We start from the raw sequence: 26,230 nt of genomic DNA, 5'->3' as shown, positions 1-26,230 counted from the left end.
GACAGATGATAAATACTATAAATGATATGAAATTTAAAAAGGAATTAAAAGAGTATTTAACTAAAGAAGCGTTCTACTCTGTTAAAGAGTTTTTAGATGGGTGATTCATATTTTTTGAAAAGTGATTATATTAAATGCTTTGCAAATATAGTTATTGTATCTGTTTTGTATATTAAATGCTCTGTAAACATCGACTATTTATGACTTGTATCTGTCTTGTCTTGTATCTATCTACATATGTATATAAGTCCCACTTTTGTTTTTATTTTTTAATATATGTTATATAATTTAATGTATCAAAACTGTATAATAATTGCTACTGTATATGATTTGCTGGTAGCACCATGACAAAATATCCGCTGTACTGAATTTGAGTTCTGTATGTGAGTGTCCTATGTGTTTTGTATTGACAACTCCCCTTCAGGCTGCCTGGAGAAATGGAGGCTTATAAATAAATAAATAAAAAAAATAAATATTGAATTTACTTGATGATAATAAACGTAATATTCATTTCATTAAGCTACAAAAATGGGTTGTGTCTAACAACTGATCGCATCTTACATTTGCCAAATTTATTTAATTATAAGATCAACTAAATTTTTTATTTTTAGTGTCTTGAAAATAGGGTGCAGCTTACAATTAAAATAACTTCCTACATTTGCAGGCAAACACAGCAATATTTGTGATAAGTATAAAAATAGCAGTTTATTAAGTAAAACAGTAATTCAGCATATGGCTTCAATTGTCACTTACGATAAAATTCTGATGATTACAGATGCATTACTGTATAAGAATAGCTTGTATTTGATTCAAAAAGACACTGAGCACTTATAATCTCAAAGAACAACCCCTTATTTCAGGTTGAAGGAGGACTAGTACAGTCTTTGCACAAAACATGTTGGACAGCAATAAGATAACAGTTAAATACATAAAAAAATTCACCAATATTACACTCTATCAAAAAAATTAATATGTTATTTAGATTTAAGTGCATCTTTTACTTTCAAGTACACATTTTCTTTTAGAGAATATAAAAAATAAATGGTAATTATGCCTGCATTACAACAGTATCACAATGATTATTAATACACAAAGAATTAATGAGAATTGAGTACAAGCCATGACACAAATACTTTTTACAGTGGCTAAAGTTAGTACAAACCATAAAATCCTCATAATTCTCAAGTGGAACAGTTCAGACACAACAACTGCGACTCACCAACTCGATCGTACACAGCAACTCAATTGTACACAGCACTATCGCTTAGTGCCACCCTGTGGTAGAGGTCACAGTGGTGGCATTCATGTGAACTAGGAGCAGAATGTGTCTATGCGCAACTTGCCTTCGTTCTCAGTTAGAAACATCAGGTCAGCCATGGTCTGCTCACAGATGGCATCCTCTGCTTTCTCAAACATTCCACGGAATGTAAAGCCAGTTGGCATGTACCTAAAGTTAGGGCCAAAATTTACAGACACTGTAGCATTTTTAAAAAGTGACAAAGTGGGGTAGTATGCACCACCATACACATTCTCGAAAGCAACTCCCTGACACTGGCCATTTTTGAAGAACACGACCTTGCTTCCGGACAATGGTCTAAGAGTCTTCAATGCTTCTGTAACATTGTCCTTCTCTTCATAATACAAATGGCACTTGAACTTGACCAACGGTCTGTCCTTGTAAGTGCGAGGCACCAGGTCGACATGAGGTGACTCTGGCAGCATTATCAAGAACCCCAATGTGTCGCCCTCTCCATAACCCCCCGTGCAATAGTGCTTGCCGTGACTCTCGTGGAAGCGAGTTCCTTTGCGTGACCTCCACGAGTAGCCAAACTTGTCGTACCCGAGAGGGGCCTGCAGATTGGCATATTCCTGGCCCCATCCAAGTCGAGTAGCAGAGCCCTCCGGCAACTCCTCGATAGTCGCCTCCCAGTACCATGTGCCACGCCCAACCGCATGCGTGGCACGCACTGCTGAGTAGCCCTTTTCCCCGGTCACCGCCAGCCTGTCCTCCGAGATCTTCAGCTGTGGAGCTCGATCGTGTAAGGCGAGCAGCACCGACCCGGGACTGAGCGTACGGTACAGCCACCCTGGGATGGGCTTGCCTGCCCAGTCACTGCTCTCGTCGAACTCCTGTCGGAAGGGAGCGTGCGGATCGGGTTCGGCCAGCACGTAGCGATAGCCGTCCTTGTTGTAAGGGTGCTCCGTGGGGTAGCCGTGGGCGGAAAGCTTGGTCGCACCCACATCCCCGGAACGACCTTTCTTCCCGGTCGTGACACTGCCTTCACCCAAGACCTTGCGCTTGGTGCTGCGGCCCCGGGCTCCGCCTCCCATCTGCACGTGCTGTATGCCCAGCTCGGTGACCTTGAGGTGGCCACCCCTGATCATGGCCTCGTAGTTGGGCTTGATCTGCGTAAGACCGGCGAGCAGACCGCACGTCAGCACGGCCCCGTCCTCGCAGGCAAACAGCGTGCCCACGTCCTTGGCCAGCGCACGATGCACCGTGGCGTGCCAGGACTGGGTCACCCTACGTGGCATCGTCGTCATGCCCTCCCAGTGGCTGTCGATGAACGGGATGATCTCGCGGTCCTTGGAGAACATGGCCCGGGGCACCCCGGCCTTGACGGATGCCTGAGTCAGGTTGCCGATGGCGGTGACGCACATCTGCGAGAACTGGGCCTGGCACTTCTTGAAGCTCTCCAGACCCGTGGGCGAGCAGTTCTTGCACACGAAGATGTAGTTGGTCATGAAAGGCACCAGCTTGCCCAGCTGGTAGCCGATACAGGACTCGTGGAACCAACGCAGGCAGCTCGCGCACAACAGCTCCACTATGTTGAGGTTACGCTCCTTACCGCAATAACAATTCCCGTCCCGCTCCTGTGTTGGCTTGGCCGGAACCAGCTCCTTGCTGCCATCCACGACAGCATCTTGTGGATTTGCTTCTGAAGCCATGGCTTCTGCTCTGCTACACACACACACACACACACACATAACAGAGGCCAGCAATCACTTTACAACTCTTGCTGCAGTACATAAACTAGGGTTCTAGTAGTTACACATTTATGTGGCTGTATATTTTCACACAAAGAAGCATAGCTTGCTGACTACTACCTAAACAATAATTGAGGACAAGAGAATGATATTAGTTTCTTAATTTATAAATACTATTGACAATAGTTCTACTTGCACAATTGCACACATTACAATTATTTACAAAGTTCTTGCACAAGAATAATACCAATTTTAATTTTTATGACACATTTTGAAATGATAAAAAAATCACTTAATACAGTAATTTCCTGATTTTTTTCTAATTATATAGTATACAGGATAAGTCTGACAAACTTCAGTTCTGGTTTTATCATAATAAAAACAAGTTGAAAACATCTTGTTCTTTAAAGTGCTTATCAAGGCTGGTATACATTTTTGAATTTTGTACTTAACAATGGGTGTATTGCAAATAATGTAAAAAGTACTATAGATGAGACACAAAGCATCTAGTTAATGTCAAATTGAACCAAATTCTACACCAATCATAACTTGTTGCTGGGATAAAATGACTTTGTTGCAGTTGCAGGGGCGCAACAACAGGGAGGGGGGGGGGGGGGGGGCAAGAGTATTTTGCCCCCCCTCTGAAACCTTGAAGTGGGGGCAGACGGGGGCAAAGAAAGTGCTGTGTAATCAATTTTTAGATAATAAAACTGCTTAAATAGCACCATTTTCCACCTTGAAATACAAATTTTTCCCGGGGGAGGACCCCCGGACCCCAGGCTTCAGTAGGGGGGATTGATGATTCTTTATAAAAAGATATACTGCCCCCCCCCCTTTTGGAAATTTAGTTGTTGCGCCCCTGGTACGGTAAGGTACACCCTTAGTTCCCTAAGATTCTTGTCAACTTTTAAAATACTGTCGTTTTAAAGGTCCATTATTAATTGGTATGTCTAAACTAATAAAACAGGTCACCTTGTATTTTTACCCTTAACCCAAACGTTTTCAAAAAAATGCTACTATCAAATACAGAAAAAAAAACTACAAATCCTGGCAAGAGTGAAATACACAAGACACCCAGTATGCTACAGCTTCAACAAAGGATCACTGACTGTTAAACTGAGTTTCAAACCTATGAAAGTATTTAATAAAACAAAAATATAACTAATGATTTAACTAAAACAAATCTGTAGATATAATTAAATGCACAAAAATGTGAATATTAAACAAAACAAATATGTGTCATCAATCATTACAAGAAAAAAATAAGGTCACACCTTAATTTGTGAGGTAATGTCTTCTCCTAAAACAAAAAATGATAATTAAAAGATATGTATTATACATTTGTGTATAATTCACAAAATGAAACATGTAAAATCTGAGGATTTGAAATCTGAAAGGCAGGCAGCACTTTTAGCACATGTGTGAGCACACTATACCACAAGAGACAGCTGTTGGGGACAGGGTTCTACAGACTAGTATCATAGATAGCTGTGACAATCACTAAGTTATTAGCGCTTATGTCGGTGTAGGTGCCTGTTGTGAATCGACACTATGGAACTTCCTCGCGGCCAGAACTTGCAGACATGCAACTTGTTCATGGAGCAGCGGAGGGAAATCAAACGAGCTGCTCAGCGATTGTACAGACGAAAACCTTACCCTACCTGTTTATTCCTGTAGACCGACGAATGAGGGAGAGTGGAAATTTGAGGTTACTAGACTGAAAGTTGGCTGCAGATGAATGTGCAAACACTATAATTCGAAGAGGACATGTCACATCGAGTGGAGAACGTACCAAGCACCCATATGTGTGCCGTATCATGCACTATTAACACTTCTCAGAGCACTGTTGTCCTAGTTTGCAGGAGTATTTAATGCAGCTATTCCATTTGCAGCGTGTGCAAATTGTGTTCTGCAGGTTTACCTGCCAGATGTAGTTCACAGAATTTTATCTTGGACACCAACATCACATCAAGAGATAGACAAACACATTCTGTTTACCGATGAAGCTTTCTTCACCAATGACTTTACAATAAATACCAGTAATAACCACATGTGGCCATCGGACCATCTGCAGAGTACATTTGTCAGCAGTTACCAACAGTGTTTCTGTGTGAATGTATGGCTGAAAATCATCAACGATGTTTTTGTGGGACCATACCTGTTAACATTAGACGTTCCACTGGAGACCAGGTAATGGATACCGATCACGCACCTTACAAGATCGTCAGTATTATGACAACGACAAGGGCAAGGATGTCCCATTGCCTGGCAGCCATGGATGCCGATCTCAATTGATTAGTTGTTCCTGTGGGAGTACATGCAAAGCCTGCCTGTGGAATCTCAAGAAGATCTTGCATACAGCTGCTGGATATATCAGACGTGCACAGTGTTTTAGAAGAGTTCAGTAAGGAGTGCCGCACTAAGTTATGTACCAGACACTGTAGGGCAACTTTTGTAAAATAAATTAATGCTATGTATGAAGATTATTTATTTAGACCTTGCAACTTGTGATAACTTAATTGGCATCAATCACAATCTACTAATTAAGCGAGCTCAAAAGTTACCTGTTTTGTTTATCCCTAAATACACAGAAATAAAATTTTTTAATCACCATATAAAAAGGCACCCTTTTTTTTGTATACAATGTTCTTTCAAAGTTTCAGGAACATTTATTGCAAATTATTTTATGGAAAGTAATGTCACAGAATCACCAATTATTTTTTGGAGAAGACATTTTTATTAACATTCTAAGGTGCAACCTTATTTCTTTTCTTGTAACTGATGACACGTGTGGTTTTTTTTTCAGCATTCCCATTTTTTTGCATTAATTTTGTCTGCAGTTGTTTATGTTTTATTATTGACTAGCGACTCTAATATAGCTTTTAATTGTGAATGTTCAAAAATTTAAAAAATAATAGAAAAAAACTTAATTTTTGTATTAATTTGTATTGAAAATATGACACAAAATAACAAAAAAAAATTTTAATTGGTTGGTCAATCGCTAATAAACTTCACAGGATCACCCACTGGGCTAATCTGAAGAATGCCTGAAAATTTCATCAAATTTGGTCCAGCCATTTTGGAGTCCATAGGGATCATACATACACACATCAATTTTTATATATATAGATTAAATGTTATTCACTATACATACCTTACAGGCATGTACCTAAACAATCAATGCCCCTGATTTGCAGCCATTCTAGCAAACTGGGTGTCGTGTATGTTGCATGCAGTTTTAGTTCTTGAAAACACATGGCAACCTTTTTTTGTTAGTTCTGACATTTTGATTAATTATCTGCCTTAAAAACCACATTATTCATCCCGGTTCACAAAAACTTTATGGGAAATAAGGATGTTACCCTCCATTAATTCAATGAAATTTTTTTTATGACAAGTTTTTCGGTTGTTGTGGAACTGAGTTAAACCAAACATTATCCAGCTTAAATACTTTTTATTTATTATTTGCAATCAACCAGTTGTTCAGTTCCAAGTCGTATATCAGCCTTAGGAAGCATGTCAGATCATTAGTTGTGGTATGCTGTGATAAACATGACACTGAAGTTGTCAGTTAAATTCAGACTCAACCTACATATATTTTAAAATAAAACTGACATAATTATAATTCACAACCAATTTATCAGAGGAGGATTTGAGTCATTTACTCCTTGTATATATTTTTTTAATAAGCACAGTTTATATTTAACTGTAGCCTACAATTGCGTGAGGAGTGATTTTTATGTGATTATCAATTAATCATATTGGACACATTTTTGGAAGGACAATCTGAAGGTAAGAACTGAAAACATGTAATGATTAAAAATATTAGCATTTTTGATAGATTTAGAGTCTTCAGTAGCAGTAAATATTTTCCAACAGTATACTGACTGTATTTACTTGTAAAATACAAGACCGGAAAAGGTGCTGTGATCTTACCGTAAGGTTAATTTACAGCCCATGTCTATGCCACATGTGGTACATAAATGTTTTAAGCTTCATTGGCCGGAATCATATATATTTTGTAAACTTAAGTTAAAATTTTTAGTTTTTATGTACATATTCCAAACACTTGTTTTAGACATGATTACTTTTCATGCATTAAGTAAAACTGAATGGATGTCTAGATTGTCAAATAAATATGTCTTCTGTTTTATTGGTTTTGGAAATTTTTTAGTTCTACGCACACATTAAGTAAGCTTTCCTTTTTTTTAAATTTTCTAATTATTGCCAATAAAATATGCTAATTGTATAAGCTTTATTTCGGTAAAATGATCATATATTCACCAAAAAAGTTCTTGAATATTCTTGGCGGAGAAATACCAAATCCCCTTCTGCCCTGATACATACATACATTACAGTCTCATTTCACCTACCGATCGCAAAGAAGTGATATTAATAACTTATGAGCAAAACCACAGTTTAAAAAAAACTCAAAAAATGTTATTACAAATAATTGATTTTCATGGCTGTTTTTATTTAGTTATAAGAGCTAAAAGTTAGCTTTCATTTGACACCTAAATGAGATTAGTACCTAACTTGAAAAATTGAGTTAGTAGTAGCTAGCTAACTGATGAAGGTCACCCATGAATAGAATTTGTTTCAAAACTAAAAGAATAAAACATTTCTCATCGAGTTATTTTTGAACAAAAATTGGTAGCGTTTAGGAAATTTTTTCAAAAATTTGACAATGAAAAACTTTGTTTTAGATGTTTGAAATTACCTAATTTACCAAATTTTTCAATTAAAATAATTTTTAAATTATCAATTTATCTGACATAAATAATAATTCATGTCTAGGGGTTTTTCATTTTATACATATTACTTTTTGTGTTCTGTCAAAATTGGTTAGCAAATTCCACAATAACTTGCAACATGTGTATCGCATAAAAAAATATTTATAAGCCAGAAAAGTTTCTGAGCTAAAGTTCATATCCACATAACATTCAACATTTATTGAGTATTTAATAAATTACCGAATTTTAAAACTTATAGTAAACCTATTTTGATTAAATTTCATATCTATGTGTGTTTACAGCCTCTAGATTTAACTTTAGTACATTTGGTAACTCTTGATTTAATTTGTCCTTAAAATATCAAATCCAGCAATAACTCCCAATCCATGCATTACATCAAAAATTGTTGTACTATGCAAATATATAAATTTTTGATTTTATCTAAATAAAAAATAAAGTTTTATGAGGGATTCAACAAGTTTACTTTTTTATATGTTTTTTTTTACTTTCATAACAAACCAAACTGAATATATCCAGGCATTTAAAAATGATTAATTAGAGGGCCCATCTAGTCTGGGTGTATGTGAATTAGTGAGGTGGGATGATAAGTAAAGACTATGAACTGGCACGCAGTCTTCTTGTCGCCCATAAGATAACCATGAAATTTGAGCACTGACCATAACATTATATGGCAAGAAATTAAGGTAAAGGTGTAATGAAAGGCTCTTAAGTGCCTTTAAGAATCTATACCGGTTGTTTTATGCCTAAAAATTACTCTGAAAACATGCCTCTTAGCCATTTTAACTCTTCTAAAAATATAGTTTGAAAATTTAAGCCAAAATCAAAAGTACTTTTCGGCACTCAGCGAGTTCTTTTTGTAAACAGATCCCACCCTGATATATTGAATAGTTTTGAAATTGCTTTGTTTTTCCTGAAGCTCTGCACACCATGTGTGTGTGCTCGGGCATACGGTGCCATTAATGTGTTCACAATTCAAAAAAAGGTTTTCGTAACTGTGGTTGACAAACGCTTACACTTTACTTTGTAGTAGCACAGGCCCTTACCCTCCCGACTTATAAAACATTTATATAAATATTTATGCTTTGTGATCAGATTCAATAATAAAAAAAAATTACACTGAAAACTGCCCAAAAGTTTTTTGCATGATGCCGGAATAGACAAATATTTTAAAAACTGCATATGTATATAAGTTATAAATATTGTAAATAGTGATTCACTATACACCTATCTCTCACTTAGCACGTCTTCAGATTGCACAGATTCATTTAGGGCTATGTTAATTTTACTGCCCCAGTCTTGAATAGCACGTCTGTAAATTTCAGTTAGCACGAAATCTCCACAGGCCAGGGTTGGAAAAAAAACCTGGTTTATTTTAAAAAACCTAACCAGGTTTTTTTTGGTTTAAACCAGGTTTTTCTATTGTGTTAATTATTTTGGCTCTCACCACACTCAAACTATTTATGTGTGTGCGTGTGTGTTTTATAAATCCATTTATCCACTGGTGATTCTAATACCTACCAAAGAGTTTGCACAAGTATATTGTTAAAGTACTAAAAGAAAAGAAAAACTGACAGTACTACAGTGTGTATAACAGAATAAACTCGCCAAACCTAGATGTTATTAATAAATGCTTAAAGAAAACACACACTCTTTTCCCTTTGGTCTTGTGGTTTATCAGTTAAAAAAAATTAAGCTTGTTCTTTCCTGTTTGTATTGCAGGTCATATCACATAACTGTAGATTGTTTTTGTTGAATGCTTTAAACAGAAATACAAATTTGGATGCTTTCTCTAGAGGTGATTTTTCATTCTGATAACTTGACCCTCAAGTTCGTTGCCATGTTTTTTACATTTGGCCCTCACACCCTTAACTTCTTCAAATAAAAGCCATACAATATCCCGCTTTCTGCCACTCATGTTGAACCATTGAAGTTGTAGCATCAAAGAATTGAAGTCCAGACACACTGCACATCTGAATGGCTGATTTAAACTACAATGGTTTAAATCATGGTTTAAACGAAGTGGTTTATGCAAAAAAAAAATCAATCTTTTTAAATAATTTTTTTAAAGAATGACTTAACTTTTTTTAATGAAATGTCTAATTTCTCTTTAATAACAAAAATATTTTGTCATGAATAGTTTTTGTGATTTACAGGGGAAAAAATATATCTTAATCAAGAACCTTTAATTAAAATTATCTTTATTAATTTTTTATACCTAAATCATACTCTACTAAACACTCCTTAAAAATTAAAAACATTAAATAGTTAATTTCTATTCTGTGGGAAATCTCTTACTGTACTTTATAGCATTATAACACTTATTATGTGCGGAAGACCCTTTCTATGTAGAATCCTACTCCTGTGGGGAAATACCCTTTCTGTAGGGAACACCCACTCTATGTAGAATCCTCCTCCTGTAGGGAAATACCCTTTCTGTGGTTAAGTCCCATTCAGATGTGCAGAGTTGCTGGACTTCAATTCTTTGATGCTATAACTTCACTGGTTCAACATGACGCTTGCCCGCCCTCTCTATATTAAATATCACGTTACTTTACGTTATAATTAAACCCAAAACGAGTTTTAATAAGCTCAGAAGCAATTCAGGGAAAAAGGTATTTCGGCAGTAGGCCTACTCACGTAATATGCGGCAACGAATCTGTGCGACGTCGTAGGTTATAAACAAAGCGACGAACAATAGAATAATTCATTAAAGCAACCAACCATCTTCGTCCATTATTTTTTACGTTGTTATAACCACACATATCAATGTGCTTCAGAATATAATTGTAAATATGGACGAGTTATGTACACAAATGTATATTTTTCTCTTGCCACAGCTAAACATGTACATTGGGACGCCATCTTGTGAACGGCGATCTACCAACTATATTTATATTTTATAAAAGTATATAATTAAGTTGTGAAAGCAAGTTTAAATACTTTTTAATACATAGGATTGAATATATATGTATGTACATATAATTATTTATGTCAAGTTTATCTTTTCTTTTTAATTATTAATATCTAGTCTATACTTCCACCACCAGGGCAGGGAAATTTCGGCGAGATTCATGCGCGTGCATCTCATCCCTTCCAAAGAGGAGTTAGTTCGCCCCTCCCTTCCTTTTCTTCGTTCCCGCGCATTCCTCCCTATATAAAGGCGAGGTCATCCACCTGAAGTCAGTTGATCGGCCTGACGGCCAGTGAGGCTGGAATCCGCCCACTGACCATAGGACGATCATAGGGGGAGCAGCAGAACAACTGGCTATCCGTTTTCTGCAGCTCGCACCCCTCCTTCGCGAGTCAGGCCATCCGAGGACCTATCTCGGCCTAGGGAATTTGTCCCCCCCCCCCCCCCTTTCTTGACGATAGGGTGTACTGTGTATAAATCCTGTGTATGTAGTGAAAGCCGACGCAGGCGACCAATTGAACTGTTTGACATTCAGGTCAATTAAAATTTTCCTTGTAAAGATACCGAAACTTTTCAATGAATAGCCTAGCCCCATCCCTCACCCCTCTAGCTATTCATCTACGCCAGCAGGCCGCACAGCAGAGGAAGCTTCAGGTCACCTCTGTGAAGCCTCCGCCGGGGTTATTTCCACCCCTGGTGCGGATACCCGGACCACCACCAACCCTGGAGGAGCTCGTCCGACGCCAGGAGAACTGCCCGGATCTGCGCTACGGCTTCCCTCTGCCGAGGGGACTCTGCGAACTCTTGCAGACCGCCCTTCTAAGTATCAGCACAACCAACATCAAGAGGAAAGAAGAGGAAGAGCTCAACCAGCATCAGCTCCATCACCTCTTACGCCCCTATCACCTCATTCCACCTCCACTCTCACCCATACCCAGCCCTCCGAGGACCCATGCTCCTGAACAGACCACCAGCCCCCTCGAACCTCCTTCGAGAGACCAGGAACCCAGCCAGAGACGCATACGAAGTATCCTGCGTCTCTATCGGCACTTCCCGGCTCCCCTGTCACCCATCGCCGGCTCTCCACAACATCCAGGAATGAAGCAGACCAGGACATCCAGGGATCTTCCAACAGCCCTCTCCAATACCGTTCCAGCCCGGAGACGGACGCGTCCGCAACCCCTGCGCCGCCCCTCTAAGAAGAATGCCCAACCATAATTATCAGTGTAAAAAAATACCGACATTTTCAATGAATAGTTTAGCCCCATCCCTCACCCCACTAGCTATTCACCTGCATACCAGCCGGATGTGAATCCTGCCGCAAGAACAGCTCGACCTTCTCTACAGGATACCTGGCTCTCACCCAAGAGGGCTCGGTGCGAGAGGAGAACAAACATGAGTGGCAGAAAGCGGGATATTGTATGGCTTTCATTTGAAGAAGTTAAGAAGGAATCAAGAGAAGGTGTGAGGGCCAAATGTAAAAAATGTGGCACTGAACTTGAGGGTCAAGTTGTCAGAATGAAAAATCACCTATTTAAATGTGAAATATCAGTTATGCAAGTTGAAGATGATGATGCAGGTAATATCCATCAGGTGTAATATTGTCTCTGTCTCATGATTTAAACAGAAACATGTCTATATTAAATTTACTCATAATGCATCGTGTTCAAGTAATTCAGACAAAACTAGAAGTATAACGGCGCGCAGATTGTCATGAAGGCCACGCTTATGTTGGTCGCACTTTAGTTTTAAGCAAGTCAACTGCGCGCACAATTTTCTTTTAAAGACATTTTTAAATGTTATAACCTTTATATGTTCGCCTGCGTCGCCGCGATGTACCGTTTATAAAAATGTAGCCAGCGCTAGTTGGCATCATTCATGTTTGGCTATGTTGCTTCCCGTAGAGAGCGCGCACACGTAGTCGAATATCGATATTGATATCTCGTCGATTGCATGCAACGCGCGCTTTCTGTCTTGTGCAGAGTTTACTACATTTGATAGCCCGCACTCTTTTGTGGTGTACTATGACGATAGTTATGCATTAGTTCAGGCTCGCATTTTGGTCACAGATTTTGTTTTTCTATTTAAAGTTGAAGAAAGGTTTTTGTAGCATGACTTATTAATTTAAATTGTTTGAGGTTCTTTTTTATACTCTACTTTTTAGATAAACGTACTTTCCATGAATGTGTAATGTTTTGACGTGACAACGTCTAATAAATCGATGAACGCCGGCTGCACGCACGAAAAAGTGTCCCACTACAGATGTCCCACTACGGATGTGTCCTTTTTGCTCATTGTACGCATGCGTGGCATCTCTCTTCATGCTCATTGTACGCATGCGTGGAATCTCTCTTCCACTCGAATGGAACAACCATCAATTTGACTTTTCAATCATATTTTCGTCGTTTGAATTATTAATATTATGTAATTTAACGATCGTCCACCAATTTTCAGCACAATCGGTACGGTTATTTAAAAGTAATGTTGAAAATTCAAATACGTTTTGAACCAACAATGGTGTTTTACAGTTACACATAATTCAAATTACACCAGGGATCTTTTGCACAATGTTTTAAAAAATATTGTAACACATTATAAATAAGTTTGGTGTATTTGGAATGCGTATTTGTTATAAAATCGTGTTCATATTATTCCCCTACCATGAACAAAATTTTTATAAATCTATATATAACATCTGAAACTACATAACTTTAGTATGGCCTCGTGGGCGTGTGGTTAGCGTACCCAAATCTTAAACTAAAGGTTGTCGGTTCAAAACCCGGCAGCTGCAAAACTTTTTTTTTGTACTTGTAAAAATAAATATGGCGCACGCATCATTTCAAAAGTAATAGATATATTTGAATTAATGAATGCAAATAAAAGTAAATTTATTCATTCAATTGCACATTTCATTTCACTCCTTTGTATCCCTACAAAAAAGTGATAATTCAATAAAAATGATTCAATTTTATTCATAAAAGTATGCAGAGGTAGATTTTATCATGCAAAAGATAGAAAAATTAAAAAAAAAATCTTCCTCAAAGAATATAATATTTTTAATGCCTAAATAGTTTGGTTGCAAAAACCTATTACGGCTCAGTCTCAGGCCGAATATGATATTTCCTTTTCTTCTGGATCAATCATTTCATCAATGTTTTGTTATGACGTTGTCACGTTAAACTATCGTCCATAAACCGACTTTACAGACAACCAATTTTTTATGAATAACTTTACCTAACAACAAATTTTTTTTTGCATAAAAATCGCACCCCTACTTTTGAAACTTGATCTAATTATAAATTGTGTGAAGATTATGCGATATGACACTGCAAGCACTTTAATTTTTGAAAATTTTAAATGTAATTATCCGGACATTAATATCTGTTTTAATGTCAGTAAAGGATGGTTTGGAAAGATACGCAACGGGCAAGTCAGCCAGCCGAATGACGATAAAGTACATACATATCTACCATTACGCAGTGTCGTATTTGTCATACATACTGTGATAGGAGGCATATAAAGATAAATGGTGTGACATATTTATAGTTGAGTGTTATTCTACGCATTTATATTACGTAAAGTATATTTTCATAGACAATTTTGGAACTCATTAATTAAATTAGCCTTGCTATTTTTGGAAACTAATGCTTCAGAATACGCAATTTCGAGCATTCTTAGGAACGAATTAGTCGTGCTAAGTGAGGGATAGGTGTGGTTCTTTTTAATAAAGCTATACAATTTACAGACTTTTACCTTGAACAATGGTATTATTAGGAGGGTTGGCTGGTTTAAACCACAATGGTTTGAACCACAGTTTAAACCATAGTTTAAACCAAGTGGTTTTTATAAAAACAAATAATTTTATAAATAATGTTTTTTTTAAATACAATATCAAATTTTATTTTTAATGAAAACTCTGATTCCACCCTCATAGCAACAAAAGTTAGCTCATTAATTTTCCTTGTGATTTACAAAAAAATATATATATACTAACCACGATATTATTTCAATTATCTGAATAAGTTATAAATTATATCAAGCTAAATCTTACTTCACTAAAATTATATTAATTAGTGAAATGTAGACAGAGAGTAAAAAATGACAAAACAAATAAATTTATTAAATACAAAAAAATTCCTATTCTGTGGGAAATCCCAGAATAGTGTAAATACCCTTTCTATAGGAAAAAAATACTCTATGCAGAATCCTTCTCCTGTGGAGAAAACCCACTCTATGGAGAATATTCTTCCTGTGAGTAACACCCACTCTATGGAGAAAAGATTAATTTTACATGTTTCAGACTTATAGAAATACCTATCACTCTGGAATGGTTTAAGCTCAAATTGGTCCCAATTGTACACTTTTTTTTAAAATAACCATTCATATCAGGTCTTGTGGAAATATTTACTTTTGTATTCCACTTACGATCATAAAATATTGTATTTCACAAGTTTTTGTCATTTACTAAACTTAAAAAGCAAGCATAATGTACCACAAGATCAATGATTGCAGGATCATGTCATAAACTTGGATAGAGGAATGTTTTCCAAACAAAAATATCACTCAACTGTAAAATTCTTGTGTCGCGTCTTTTCCGTAAATAAAATAATAAAATCCTGAAAATACTTTTTTAGAACACTAAAGATGTTCTTCTATTTGCCATGAAAACAGAGTTTCTAATTCCTACCGATTTCTGAGCAATCACCATACATAGGTTACATTACTTGTGCATTGACACGGTCATGTGTGTTTACGTTTTGGAGAACTTAAGTCAAATATTGAGAATGGTCGATTAGGTTAGGTAGCTACATTAAAAATAAATGTAAAATATTTACTTAGGAATTACCAATTTATTATGTATCTATCCTGACCTAACCAACTGTTCACATGATTTCACAGTATTTTTACTGTAGCTATATTAACCTAATCAACCGTCCACACTTTTCTAAGTATTTTTAATGTAGCTTGAATATTCTCTTATTTCTCTTTCACATAAGTCTATGAAAGATGAAAGATGACATGGACATCTTTCATGCACATATTTATCCTATAATATGTACTAATGAGTTCGGAAACCTTCAGAGAACTTCGGACTATTCGGGCCTCGGAATGGACTTGTGCTAACTAGTTGCTACATAACACTGTAATTCTTGAGCAACCGTTAAAAATATTTATAGTATGTATTTTTAATGTAGCTATTGAAGTGTTTTCAGAATTTTCCCTTTTCTTCTGTTATTTTTCAGACAGCTCCAAGGATGAGCGACCAAAATTTCAAAAGGGTGTGCTACCGTTGGGTGATCAAAAATTCTATAAGTATTTTCAGAATTACTCTATGGAGTATATTTACTAAAATGCCAATATCTATAATGTAAAATGTAGTCTAGTTGGGCGCCGTGAAAACTCTATAAAGTACTAGTGCTGTGATTGTGTATGTAGCACAACTACTAACCTCTACAGAATATTAACTAAAATATGTCTTGTTATGTTGATAGTGAAAATAAATTATTCTCAAGTTGTATGTACTGGTGTAGTTTGACTCAGTGTGAATACCAAACAATAAAATGTCGTATAATTCCTTAGCAGTATGTCTCCTTCTCTTTGGTGTAAGTATTCTGACCTTAAAATCAACAAATATAAGTAGTGTGTTTAAAAGCATTAACTTCTCTATGACTGCTGATCTCAGTGTAATAAAAACTAATTATTCTTTCAAGACAATCCAAGCTAAATATTTCTGTCTATCTGGTTTAACATACACATGATATGTAAGTATGGTTATCAATCGGAAAAATAAAATATAATGAAAATTTAACTTTTTACTAGGGTCAAAATCATGGTTGTATGGGTGACAATACTCTTTTGCAACATATCCAACTGTAACATGAAAAGTGACAGAGTCAATGATTAGCAAGCCACATACAAATACCTTTGAGACAATTATTCATGTTTAAATAGGTTTTTCATTAAACAAAATTTCAATATCCGTTATACTTAAATGTCTTTCAGAACTAATTACGTTTTACGTAATTGTATCACTGAATAATAGTTTGGTTATCAGTCAATATTTTAAATATTATTGAAACACATTTTAACTGGCAAATTAGTCTTTTCTTTGTTTTTACTAGCTCAGTCTCTTTCGGTAGATCAAACTGTCTCAAGACTTCTGGACCTGGGGCTATTCTTTAAACATTCAAGACAATTAATGACTTTAACAGATTTTAACTTTGATATCGTACATATTACTGATCAATGTCAGTTAACCAGGTCCAGTATGTACAAGCTACAAGTCTTTACGTAGTTAAGTAGTATTAAGTTGTTTTTGCGAGTTTCAAATTAGGTCTTGATCGTAAACATCATAGTTTAAGATATCTTGCCATTAAAATAGGACAGGTAACTTCTCGCTGTTCTTGTTAATTCGGGTATGGGGCAAACAAACCTCGTCGCGTCGTTACAATACCAAGAGGCTGTGGAAAACCTCTCCGAACCCCTGTCTCTCCTCCGATGTTGCTGGTTAGATCTCACTCTCCTCCGATGTCGCTGGTTGGGTCTCCGTCTCGATGCACCTCCTCTCGTGCTGCTGGTACTCCAGCAGGACTGGCGTCGGTCACCTGGAGTCGTCTAGAAGGATGATGTCCTCCGGTACACCGTCTACGATGCCGTCTACCGCTGTCGAACTCCTTCCATCTCGAAGATTGATAGTCCTTTTCTTCTTTTCTTCTTAATTCGTCGTTGATCCAGTTCTATTTATGCTGTTAGTCAAAACTTATCGTCGTCGTCGATTCTTTAGTAGAGCTTCGAACATCGGTAACTACCTCTTCTTCATTGTGTAGTTCCGGTATTTATTATAAAATCATCAATTTCACGTAGATTCTAGCTATTCAGTCGTCGTACCAATGTTTTACGTGATATTCTTACATTCATTTATGACTAAATCACGGAGCTCTTTCTCTCTAATCCTTCTCCCATGATAGTAGAACAGAAACTCAAGTTCCAATTTGTTTCAAACAGTCAAAGCTTTCTCTATTGAACACTCTCCGAAATCACACTGGAAATACTAAATTCTTTAAATAAAATATATGCGCAGTCGAGCGTCCAATCACATATACTCTTTCCTCAGTAATGACCCAAAAACAATATTAAAAAGTGTAAGCTCATTTCCTATTCGTCGCCGTTTAACAAATGTTTGCAAAGACATTTCATAAAATTATTACTTAGATAAAACATGAAAATACTTAAAGAGTAAAACCAAATTGACCTGACCATAGAGATACAATACTGGTAAATATAATTCATAACAGGACTAAGACAAAGTCATAGAGGTAAGAAGTAAAATAATAAACATAAAATTCATTTCTATTGAGGGCTTCTCAAATACCTCTATAGAATAGTCCCCTTCAGAAATGTGACTAACGAACTATACTCTGATATAGGTCTTAGGACCATTTCTCATCATACAAACATCTCATCTATATTCTAATTATTTGCAGAAAATTTACATTTCATATTATTGACCTTATTTACATACTTACTTGCAAACATAGAGTATTGTCACCGATATATGTCTTCAAACGGACATATGTGTAACAGTGTATACTATTCTACAGGAGTGTAATATTTCCTCAACTGCGTTATATTATAGTGTCCTATTACTTGTTTCGTTTTAATGTCAGACAGTTCGTAACAGTTACTTCTAATAATCTTCGTGATCATATATGGTCCATCGAAGAGTAGAAATAGCTTCTTAGTAACGTACTTCCAAAATTGGCTTACTGGATTCGTTCTCTTGAGTACTAAATCTCCACAATTAAAACTCATCTTGCTGGAATCTTTCTGGTATTTTCTCCGAAGATCCGCCGTGGATGTCAACTTGGCTGCGACCAACTCTTCAGTTTCCTTCTGTATCTCGACTAATTCTTTATCTTCTGCGGCCAGAGCTTCATCGTGATGTCTCGGTAGTAACGATGACGGTATTATCAATGATCTTTTTCCTGTTAACGCTTCATATGGAGTAACACTGGTAGAACTGTGTACAGTATTATTCAAAATGCATTTTTCCGAAACTTCCCAATTTTCAGTAGTTTTCGTATTTTCTGTGTCATCCATAGCAGTTACCATCCAACTTGCAAAATTCAAAATTATTTTATGGCTAGTTAGAAAGTCTACACCGAAAATTACTGGTTTAGCCAATCCTTTTACGATTAATACATTAATGTACTTGGTGCTACCTAAACCTTCTACTTCCAATAAGGTCTGACGATTAATGATGGGACTAGCCCTTGATGTAACCCCTAGAATCTTTAAACTCGGTACTGGCATTCTCGGTAATGATATTCCGGTGCTCTCTATCATGGCTACGCAGTCTTCGCTGATGCAGGATATCTCTGCGCCGCTGTCTAATAGTACAGGCACTTTAACTCCGTTTAAAGTTAACGATATCTCCGGACATAGTGCTTGTTTCGCTTGAACTTCGGTTTCTGTGGGCTCGCTGAGTAAAAATTCACGCTCGTTTTCTTTGAACATAATGGTGTGTATGCTTCGACAATTATTCTTGTCATTTGCGTCGGGATCCAATTTTATACTAGCCCCGTCTAACTTACAATTAGGGACTGACGTGCGGAGCGGGTTTTCGCCATCCCTAATTAGTTTACCGCACTGTCCTTAAATCCTCTAATTTGCTCTTGTGACAAATTAGCAAATCCATTATTTGCATTCGGTGAAATCAAAAATGTGTTATTACCTCCTTGGTTTGTGTCTGGGTTTCCGCTAGATTGCATGCGCGGCCATTCCGTGTTGCTTTGCTCGTGACTTGGCGCTATAGAATATGAATTTCTTTCTCCTTGTCGCGCGTCGTGAATGGTGGTGCTAAAGCTGTTCCCTTTTTCAGACGGTACAAACGTTTGTGCATTTATGCTGTACTGACCTCCGGAATGATTATTGTAATTTGCCGATCGTTCTTTCGTTGTTCGATTTTCGCCTGAATTCTCTCTGAAATTAACTGTCCCCTCCTGACGTTTATTCTCCCACTGTGATTCATTTTCGCGTCTGTCTTGTCGCTTCTCGTTTCTACGACGATAGTACTGTGGTTTATAAAATCCGTTACCATATCGCTGACCTCGATATCCATTGTGATACCAATTACTTCCGCAGTTTTCAACGTTCAGTGTGTGAATTTGAGATTGTTTGTGTCCGCTGTTCTGCCCTTCATTTCGGTTACGCCAGTTATTGTATAACGGTGTCTGTTGGTTCGTGTTCTTGCGCTCGTTAGTTTCTTTGTGCGTTACCGTTTTATCGAGCTTAACGAGTCGTTCATACGTTAACAGTTGTTCCTTGAAATCTACAATATTACTGTATTGCCGTCCACTAAGTTGTAATTGATAATTGAGTGGTAATTGCGAAATTATCATGGCAATAAACTCTTCGTCTTCCATACGGCAATCAAGATAACGAGTTCTCTCGTACATATCGCTGATATGCGCCTCTAAATTTTGAAATTTACGATTTTCGAATTTTTCAGAATGCAACTGTATTCGCAAATTGCTTTGGATACGAGTATTCCAAAATTGGGATATGAAAGCTTTCTGAAACGATTCGTATGCGTGTACCGAATCTTTCGCCAACTCCCACCAATAATATGCCGTGTTTTTCAAGCAGTGGCTAACGCATTTCAATTTTTCTGCGTCTGTTAACTTAAATGTGTGGCAATATTCTCCAAACTGATTTAAGAATCTTCGAGGGTTTTCATTACTTTTCCCTGAATATGTTGGAACGTCATCCAACCATTTCTTAGAAGGGTGGTGTAGTGTAAGTACCGGATCTGCTGACATAATTGCAGTACTAATATTCGCGGGATTTCGCTCGGCTTCTATCGTTATCGATTTGTTTACCGGCGTGTCTTCCTTGTCGGTATTACATTCGCTAGTGTGGTGAGTCGTTAGTTGGGGCGAGAATGTTGCGATGTGTCTGGATTCTCTTTCTATTTCCCCTATTTTCGCCTCTACCATATCTAACCTTCCTGTTAGACGCTCGCTTAAGTGTACTACTTTATCGTCAGTGCGTTTACTGAATATTTCTACACCTTCAATACGAGTGTGTACACTGGAAAACTTCTGTTGCATCTCGTGCTGTGTTTCAGTTAAGTCATGCCTGATTTCTGCTGTTTCATCTGCAATCCTGCCTAAAGTGTTATTTAAGACTTGCACTAAATTGTCTAGTCTTTCGGCGTTTTCTCGCTCCTTTTGTTCCCTTTCTAACTTCTCCTCCTGTTCTTTACGCTCCCGTTCTTGTTTCTCCCGTTCCCGTTCTAGTTTCTCCTCCTGTTCTTTACGCTCCCGTTCTTGTTTCTCCCGTTCCCGTTCTAGTTTCTCCTCCTGTTCTTTACGCTCCCGTTCTAGTTTCTCCTCCTGTTCTTTACGCTCCCGTTCTAATTTCTCCTTATTCATGAACTGGAACAGTGCATCTAGGGTAACAGTTGGTGTCGGCGGCGAATGACCCAACTCCATTTCCTGCTGTGACTCCATACCAGTAGTCTCGATGTGCTGTTCTGGTACTACTTCTCTAGGTTCTCGTTCAGGACTAGAGTCAGAAGTGTCATTGCTACCTCTCAAAAAATATGACTTCCTACCTGTGTCTGTCATCTTGACAAAATAAAATTACTGTCTGTATTTTTCAAAGTGTCTTGAGTTGTTCAAAAAAAGATCATAAAATAGTCCCTAACGTTGGCTTACACGTTGTGCGCCAAAAATTCTGAAGTGTTTTCAGAATTTTCCCTTTTCTTCTGTTATTTTTCAGACAGCTCCAAGGATGAGCGACCAAAATTTCAAAAGGGTGTGCTACCGTTGGGTGATCAAAAATTCTATAAGTATTTTCAGAATTACTCTATGGAGTATATTTACTAAAATGCCAATATCTATAATGTAAAATGTGGTCTAGTTGGGCGCCGTGAAAACTCTATAAAGTACTAGTGCTGTGATTGTGTATGTAGCACAACTACTAACCTCTACAGAATATTAACTAAAATATGTCTTGTTATGTTGATAGTGAAAATAAATTATTCTCAAGTTGTATGTACTGGTGTAGTTTGACTCAGTGTGAATACCAAACAATAAAATGTCGTATAATTCCTTAGCAGTATGTCTCCTTCTCTTTGGTGTAAGTATTCTGACCTTAAAATCAACAAATATAAGTAGTGTGTTTAAAAGCATTAACTTCTCTATGACTGCTGATCTCAGTGTAATAAAAACTAATTATTCTTTCAAGACAATCCAAGCTAAATATTTCTGTCTATCTGGTTTAACATACACATGATATGTAAGTATGGTTATCAATCGGAAAAATAAAATATAATGAAAATTTAACTTTTTACTAGGGTCAAAATCATGGTTGTATGGGTGACAATACTCTTTTGCAACATATCCAACTGTAACATGAAAAGTGACAGAGTCAATGATTAGCAAGCCACATACAAATACCTTTGAGACAATTATTCATGTTTAAATAGGTTTTTCATTAAACAAAATTTCAATATCCGTTATACTTAAATGTCTTTCAGAACTAATTACGTTTTACGTAATTGTATCACTGAATAATAGTTTGGTTATCAGTCAATATTTTAAATATTATTGAAACACATTTTAACTGGCAAATTAGTCTTTTCTTTGTTTTTACTAGCTCAGTCTCTTTCGGTAGATCAAACTGTCTCAAGACTTCTGGACCTGGGGCTATTCTTTAAACATTCAAGACAATTAATGACTTTAACAGATTTTAACTTTGATATCGTACATATTACTGATCAATGTCAGTTAACCAGGTCCAGTATGTACAAGCTACAAGTCTTTACGTAGTTAAGTAGTATTAAGTTGTTTTTGCGAGTTTCAAATTAGGTCTTGATCGTAAACATCATAGTTTAAGATATCTTGCCATTAAAATAGGACAGGTAACTTCTCGCTGTTCTTGTTAATTCGGGTATGGGGCAAACAAACCTCGTCGCGTCGTTACAATACCAAGAGGCTGTGGAAAACCTCTCCGAACCCCTGTCTCTCCTCCGATGTTGCTGGTTAGATCTCACTCTCCTCCGATGTCGCTGGTTGGGTCTCCGTCTCGATGCACCTCCTCTCGTGCTGCTGGTACTCCAGCAGGACTGGCGTCGGTCACCTGGAGTCGTCTAGAAGGATGATGTCCTCCGGTACACCGTCTACGATGCCGTCTACCGCTATCGAACTCCTTCCATCTCGAAGATTGATAGTCCTTTTCTTCTTTTCTTCTTAATTCGTCGTTGATCCAGTTCTATTTATGCTGTTAGTCAAAACTTATCGTCGTCGTCGATTCTTTAGTAGAGCTTCGAACATCGGTAACTACCTCTTCTTCATTGTGTAGTTCCGGTATTTATTATAAAATCATCAATTTCACGTAGATTCTAGCTATTCAGTCGTCGTACCAATGTTTTACGTGATATTCTTACATTCATTTATGACTAAATCACGGAGCTCTTTCTCTCTAATCCTTCTCCCATGATAGTAGAACAGAAACTCAAGTTCCAATTTGTTTCAAACAGTCAAAGCTTTCTCTATTGAACACTCTCCGAAATCACACTGGAAATACTAAATTCTTTAAATAAAATATATGCGCAGTCGAGCGTCCAATCACATATACTCTTTCCTCAGTAATGACCCAAAAACAATATTAAAAAGTGTAAGCTCATTTCCTATTCGTCGCCGTTTAACAAATGTTTGCAAAGACATTTCATAAAATTATTACTTAGATAAAACATGAAAATACTTAAAGAGTAAAACCAAATTGACCTGACCATAGAGATACAATACTGGTAAATATAATTCATAACAGGACTAAGACAAAGTCATAGAGGTAAGAAGTAAAATAATAAACATAAAATTCATTTCTATTGAGGGCTTCTCAAATACCTCTATACTATATTAACCTAACTAACCATCCACAATATATTAAAGAATTTTTAATGGTACTAACCTAATCTAAACAACCATTCTCACGATGCAACAATTTTGTAATATTTCTACAGAACATGCATAAATGTGGCCATAGAATGTACTGTTGTAAATATTAGGTTTGCAGAATCTGTGATCTCCACGTATAAAAACATTTAAAAAAATTCCGATGGCTGCATCAATGCATAGGTATTGTAAGCTATAGACTGTGATTTCTCAGAAACCAGTTAAACATAGAGAAACTATTTTCAAAGTAAATAAGAATGTTTCTAGTTTTTGAAAAAAAAAAAAAAAAAAAAAAAAGTATTTTCTGAATTTTATTATTAATTTCAGGTAAAGCAGCGACAAAACACAAATTCCACTTCAACTACATTTTGAACTGTTCAGTTGTCTGTCTGTACTTCTATTACACCTGTTGATAGTATCAATCAAATTCCAAATTTTTATCATGCTTATTTAAATAACAGTCTCTGCTACGCTATTAAGCACAATGCAAATTGGCAACACCATATTTACATTACAGAAAATGTTTTAATAGAACTACATCAACCGTAAATGGGGTAATTATCACACATCACAAGTTTTTAGATCAGAAAGAAAATAAAATTGAAAAATATGGTTTAACACACTACACACGTTCCTAAACCATGAAAAGAAGGTTTCTTGAATCCTACTGGTTTGTGATAGAAAAAAAAACAGTTTACAGCTTCTATTAAAATACCTACAAATTCAAGCAGTCACCGACATTCATTGTTTACTTTCTATCGTTAACCCGTGTGTTTTTTTTTTTTTTTTATTTTTTTGGAGAACTTTAGTCAATATAGGTGGTGTTATAATAATGAAAATTGTTTATATAACGACTGTATTGCAATTGTACGGAATTTTTAATGCTTATAGTTCATGTTTGTTGTATTATTAGAATAACTAAGTAATTGTATTATGAAATGTTTGTTTTCTTACAATTCATTTAAAGTAGGTACTTACTATTTTAAGTCATGTTGTAGGGGATGAGTCTAATGGGAGGCAAAAATCTGAATAGAATTGTTAACGTGTTCATTTTCTGTGAAGAATATGTGCTGTAAGCTAAAGTAACTGACACGTTGACTTTTGCTGTCTTTTTCAGGAATTCTTTGATTACAGCCAATGTATATTCTGTGTTTGATATGGCTAGTGATTCATGTATACCAGTTTCTCCCTGGATTCTGAAGTCTTGATCCTGACGGCATCCTGATGGCACCCTGTTGGCTTGATCGAACGGTATATGATGCTTGCTGTTTTAGTTCAGTACATCTGAAGATACAGCATATGAAATAAATTGTGAAATAAGAAAGAATTATTATTGTACGTTGCAAAAAAAAATTATTTTTTTGACATATGATAATAATTTATTATTATATGACAATATTACAATTTAGGGTTATGTGTAGTGTGTGAAAACTACGTTTTCCGATTTTTCTTCACTAATCTAAAAAATAGCAATGTCGGATAATTACCGCCGTGGTACATCGTAAGAAAAAATGTATTAAAAAATCAGTTACAAATTTTTAATGGTTTTGTTTCGATGCGCCCCTGTGATCAATATTTACCAAATTTTTGATAACATATTCTTGGAGTTATTGTGTTTTTAATGAAACTATGAATTTAAAATATTGCTTGGCATTAATTAGGGTTACGTGGTATGTGTAAGGCCGGGTTTATGGAAAACACAAGAACGCAGAAACGCAAGAACGCAGGACGCGACAACCGCAAGAAATTCACAGTCGTTTATAAAAAAACGCAAGGAAGCCGGCCATCGCCAACGTCAAAAAATAAAATTTCAGGAATAAGTCATGATTCTTTTTAAAATCTTTGTTGTACTTATCGTACAGGCAGGGAAAATTTTGGATAAGCTGAACAAGAAATTCATCAGCTTCCTCCATTGTGCTGTATTCACTAGAAGAATGCCAGCCCAAAACATAAATAAACACAAGCGTAACGATAAATTACAATCGCAGAGCCTTCTATATGCATTACATGACAGTTACAGTTTACACATACTAAAGCAACCAGTATAGAAGCCCGAAACGCAAGGAGAAAACGCAAGAAGTAGAAAGTTGAACAACTTCTGCGTTGCAATCTTGCGTTATTGCGTGTCTTGCGTTTTTTATAAACGTGCTGGTATAAGAGTTAAGGTTGGACTTTTACCGTAGTTGCGTTTCTTGCGTTTCTGCGTTCTTGCGTTTTCTATAAACCCGGCCTAAGCGGCATTGGGATTGTGAATGGAAAAAACAATTAAGATACGTGATCAAGTGCTGTTTTTACGTTCCTGCTTCATTGTGGAACGTACTTTAAACAACTTAAATACTAATTTTTTTACCCATTTCTTAACAAATGATTTCATAATAGAGATAATAAGGAATTTACATAAACACTTACCTTCACAAAATTTACATTTAGTATTCAAAACAACAACATGGCATATTTGACCAAAGACTATACCAATATTGTAGTAGGATAATATAGGAAAGTTATTAAAAAAACGGAAGATACGTTATGCAGCGTATTCTAGTGATAGTGCCTGATACTACAATGATAACCCATTGAATTAAGGGTATTTCGATTAAATTGAATGAACGTTTTTT

General features: G+C 36.4%; 1 protein-coding gene across 3 annotated transcripts; it reads right to left on the bottom strand.

Moving 5' to 3' along the window:
- Positions 1–560: 560 nt before the first annotated feature.
- On the bottom strand, positions 561–26,096 carry LOC134527449 (set1/Ash2 histone methyltransferase complex subunit ASH2). 3 transcript variants are annotated; one of them, XM_063360141.1, is made up of 2 exons: positions 26,025–26,096; positions 561–2,962 (listed from the first exon to the last, which is right to left on the bottom strand). In XM_063360141.1, exon 2 carries the CDS (start codon positions 2,947–2,949, stop codon positions 1,312–1,314), a length of 1,638 nt encoding a protein of 545 aa, XP_063216211.1. In that variant the 5' UTR covers positions 2,950–2,962; positions 26,025–26,096; the 3' UTR covers positions 561–1,311. The 3 variants fall into 3 exon arrangements, with proteins under 3 accessions (XP_063216211.1, XP_063216212.1, XP_063216209.1); XM_063360142.1 differs by having other exon boundaries at positions 561–2,959; positions 26,025–26,066; XM_063360139.1 differs by lacking the exon at positions 26,025–26,096 and adding an exon at positions 5,147–9,770 and having other exon boundaries at positions 561–2,959.
- Positions 26,097–26,230: the final 134 nt, after the last annotated feature.

Source organism: Bacillus rossius, chromosome 1 (assembly GCF_032445375.1).
Source record: "Bacillus rossius redtenbacheri isolate Brsri chromosome 1, Brsri_v3, whole genome shotgun sequence".
Lineage (NCBI taxonomy): Eukaryota > Metazoa > Arthropoda > Insecta > Phasmatodea > Bacillidae > Bacillus > Bacillus rossius.
Note: the sequence above shows the minus strand (reverse complement) of the source record. Positions and strands in the feature narration are given on the sequence as shown.

Bases quoted from the DNA above. Each gene is read 5' to 3' on its own strand.
- LOC134527449 (XM_063360139.1), bottom strand. From the start codon at position 5,250: ATGGGACATCCTTGCCCTTGTCGTTGTCATAATACTGACGATCTTGTA. The intron at 2,960-5,146 runs GTATGGTCCCAC...TGTGTGTAGCAG, and splicing joins GGAACGTCTAATGTTAACAG to AGCAGAAGCCATGGCTTCAG.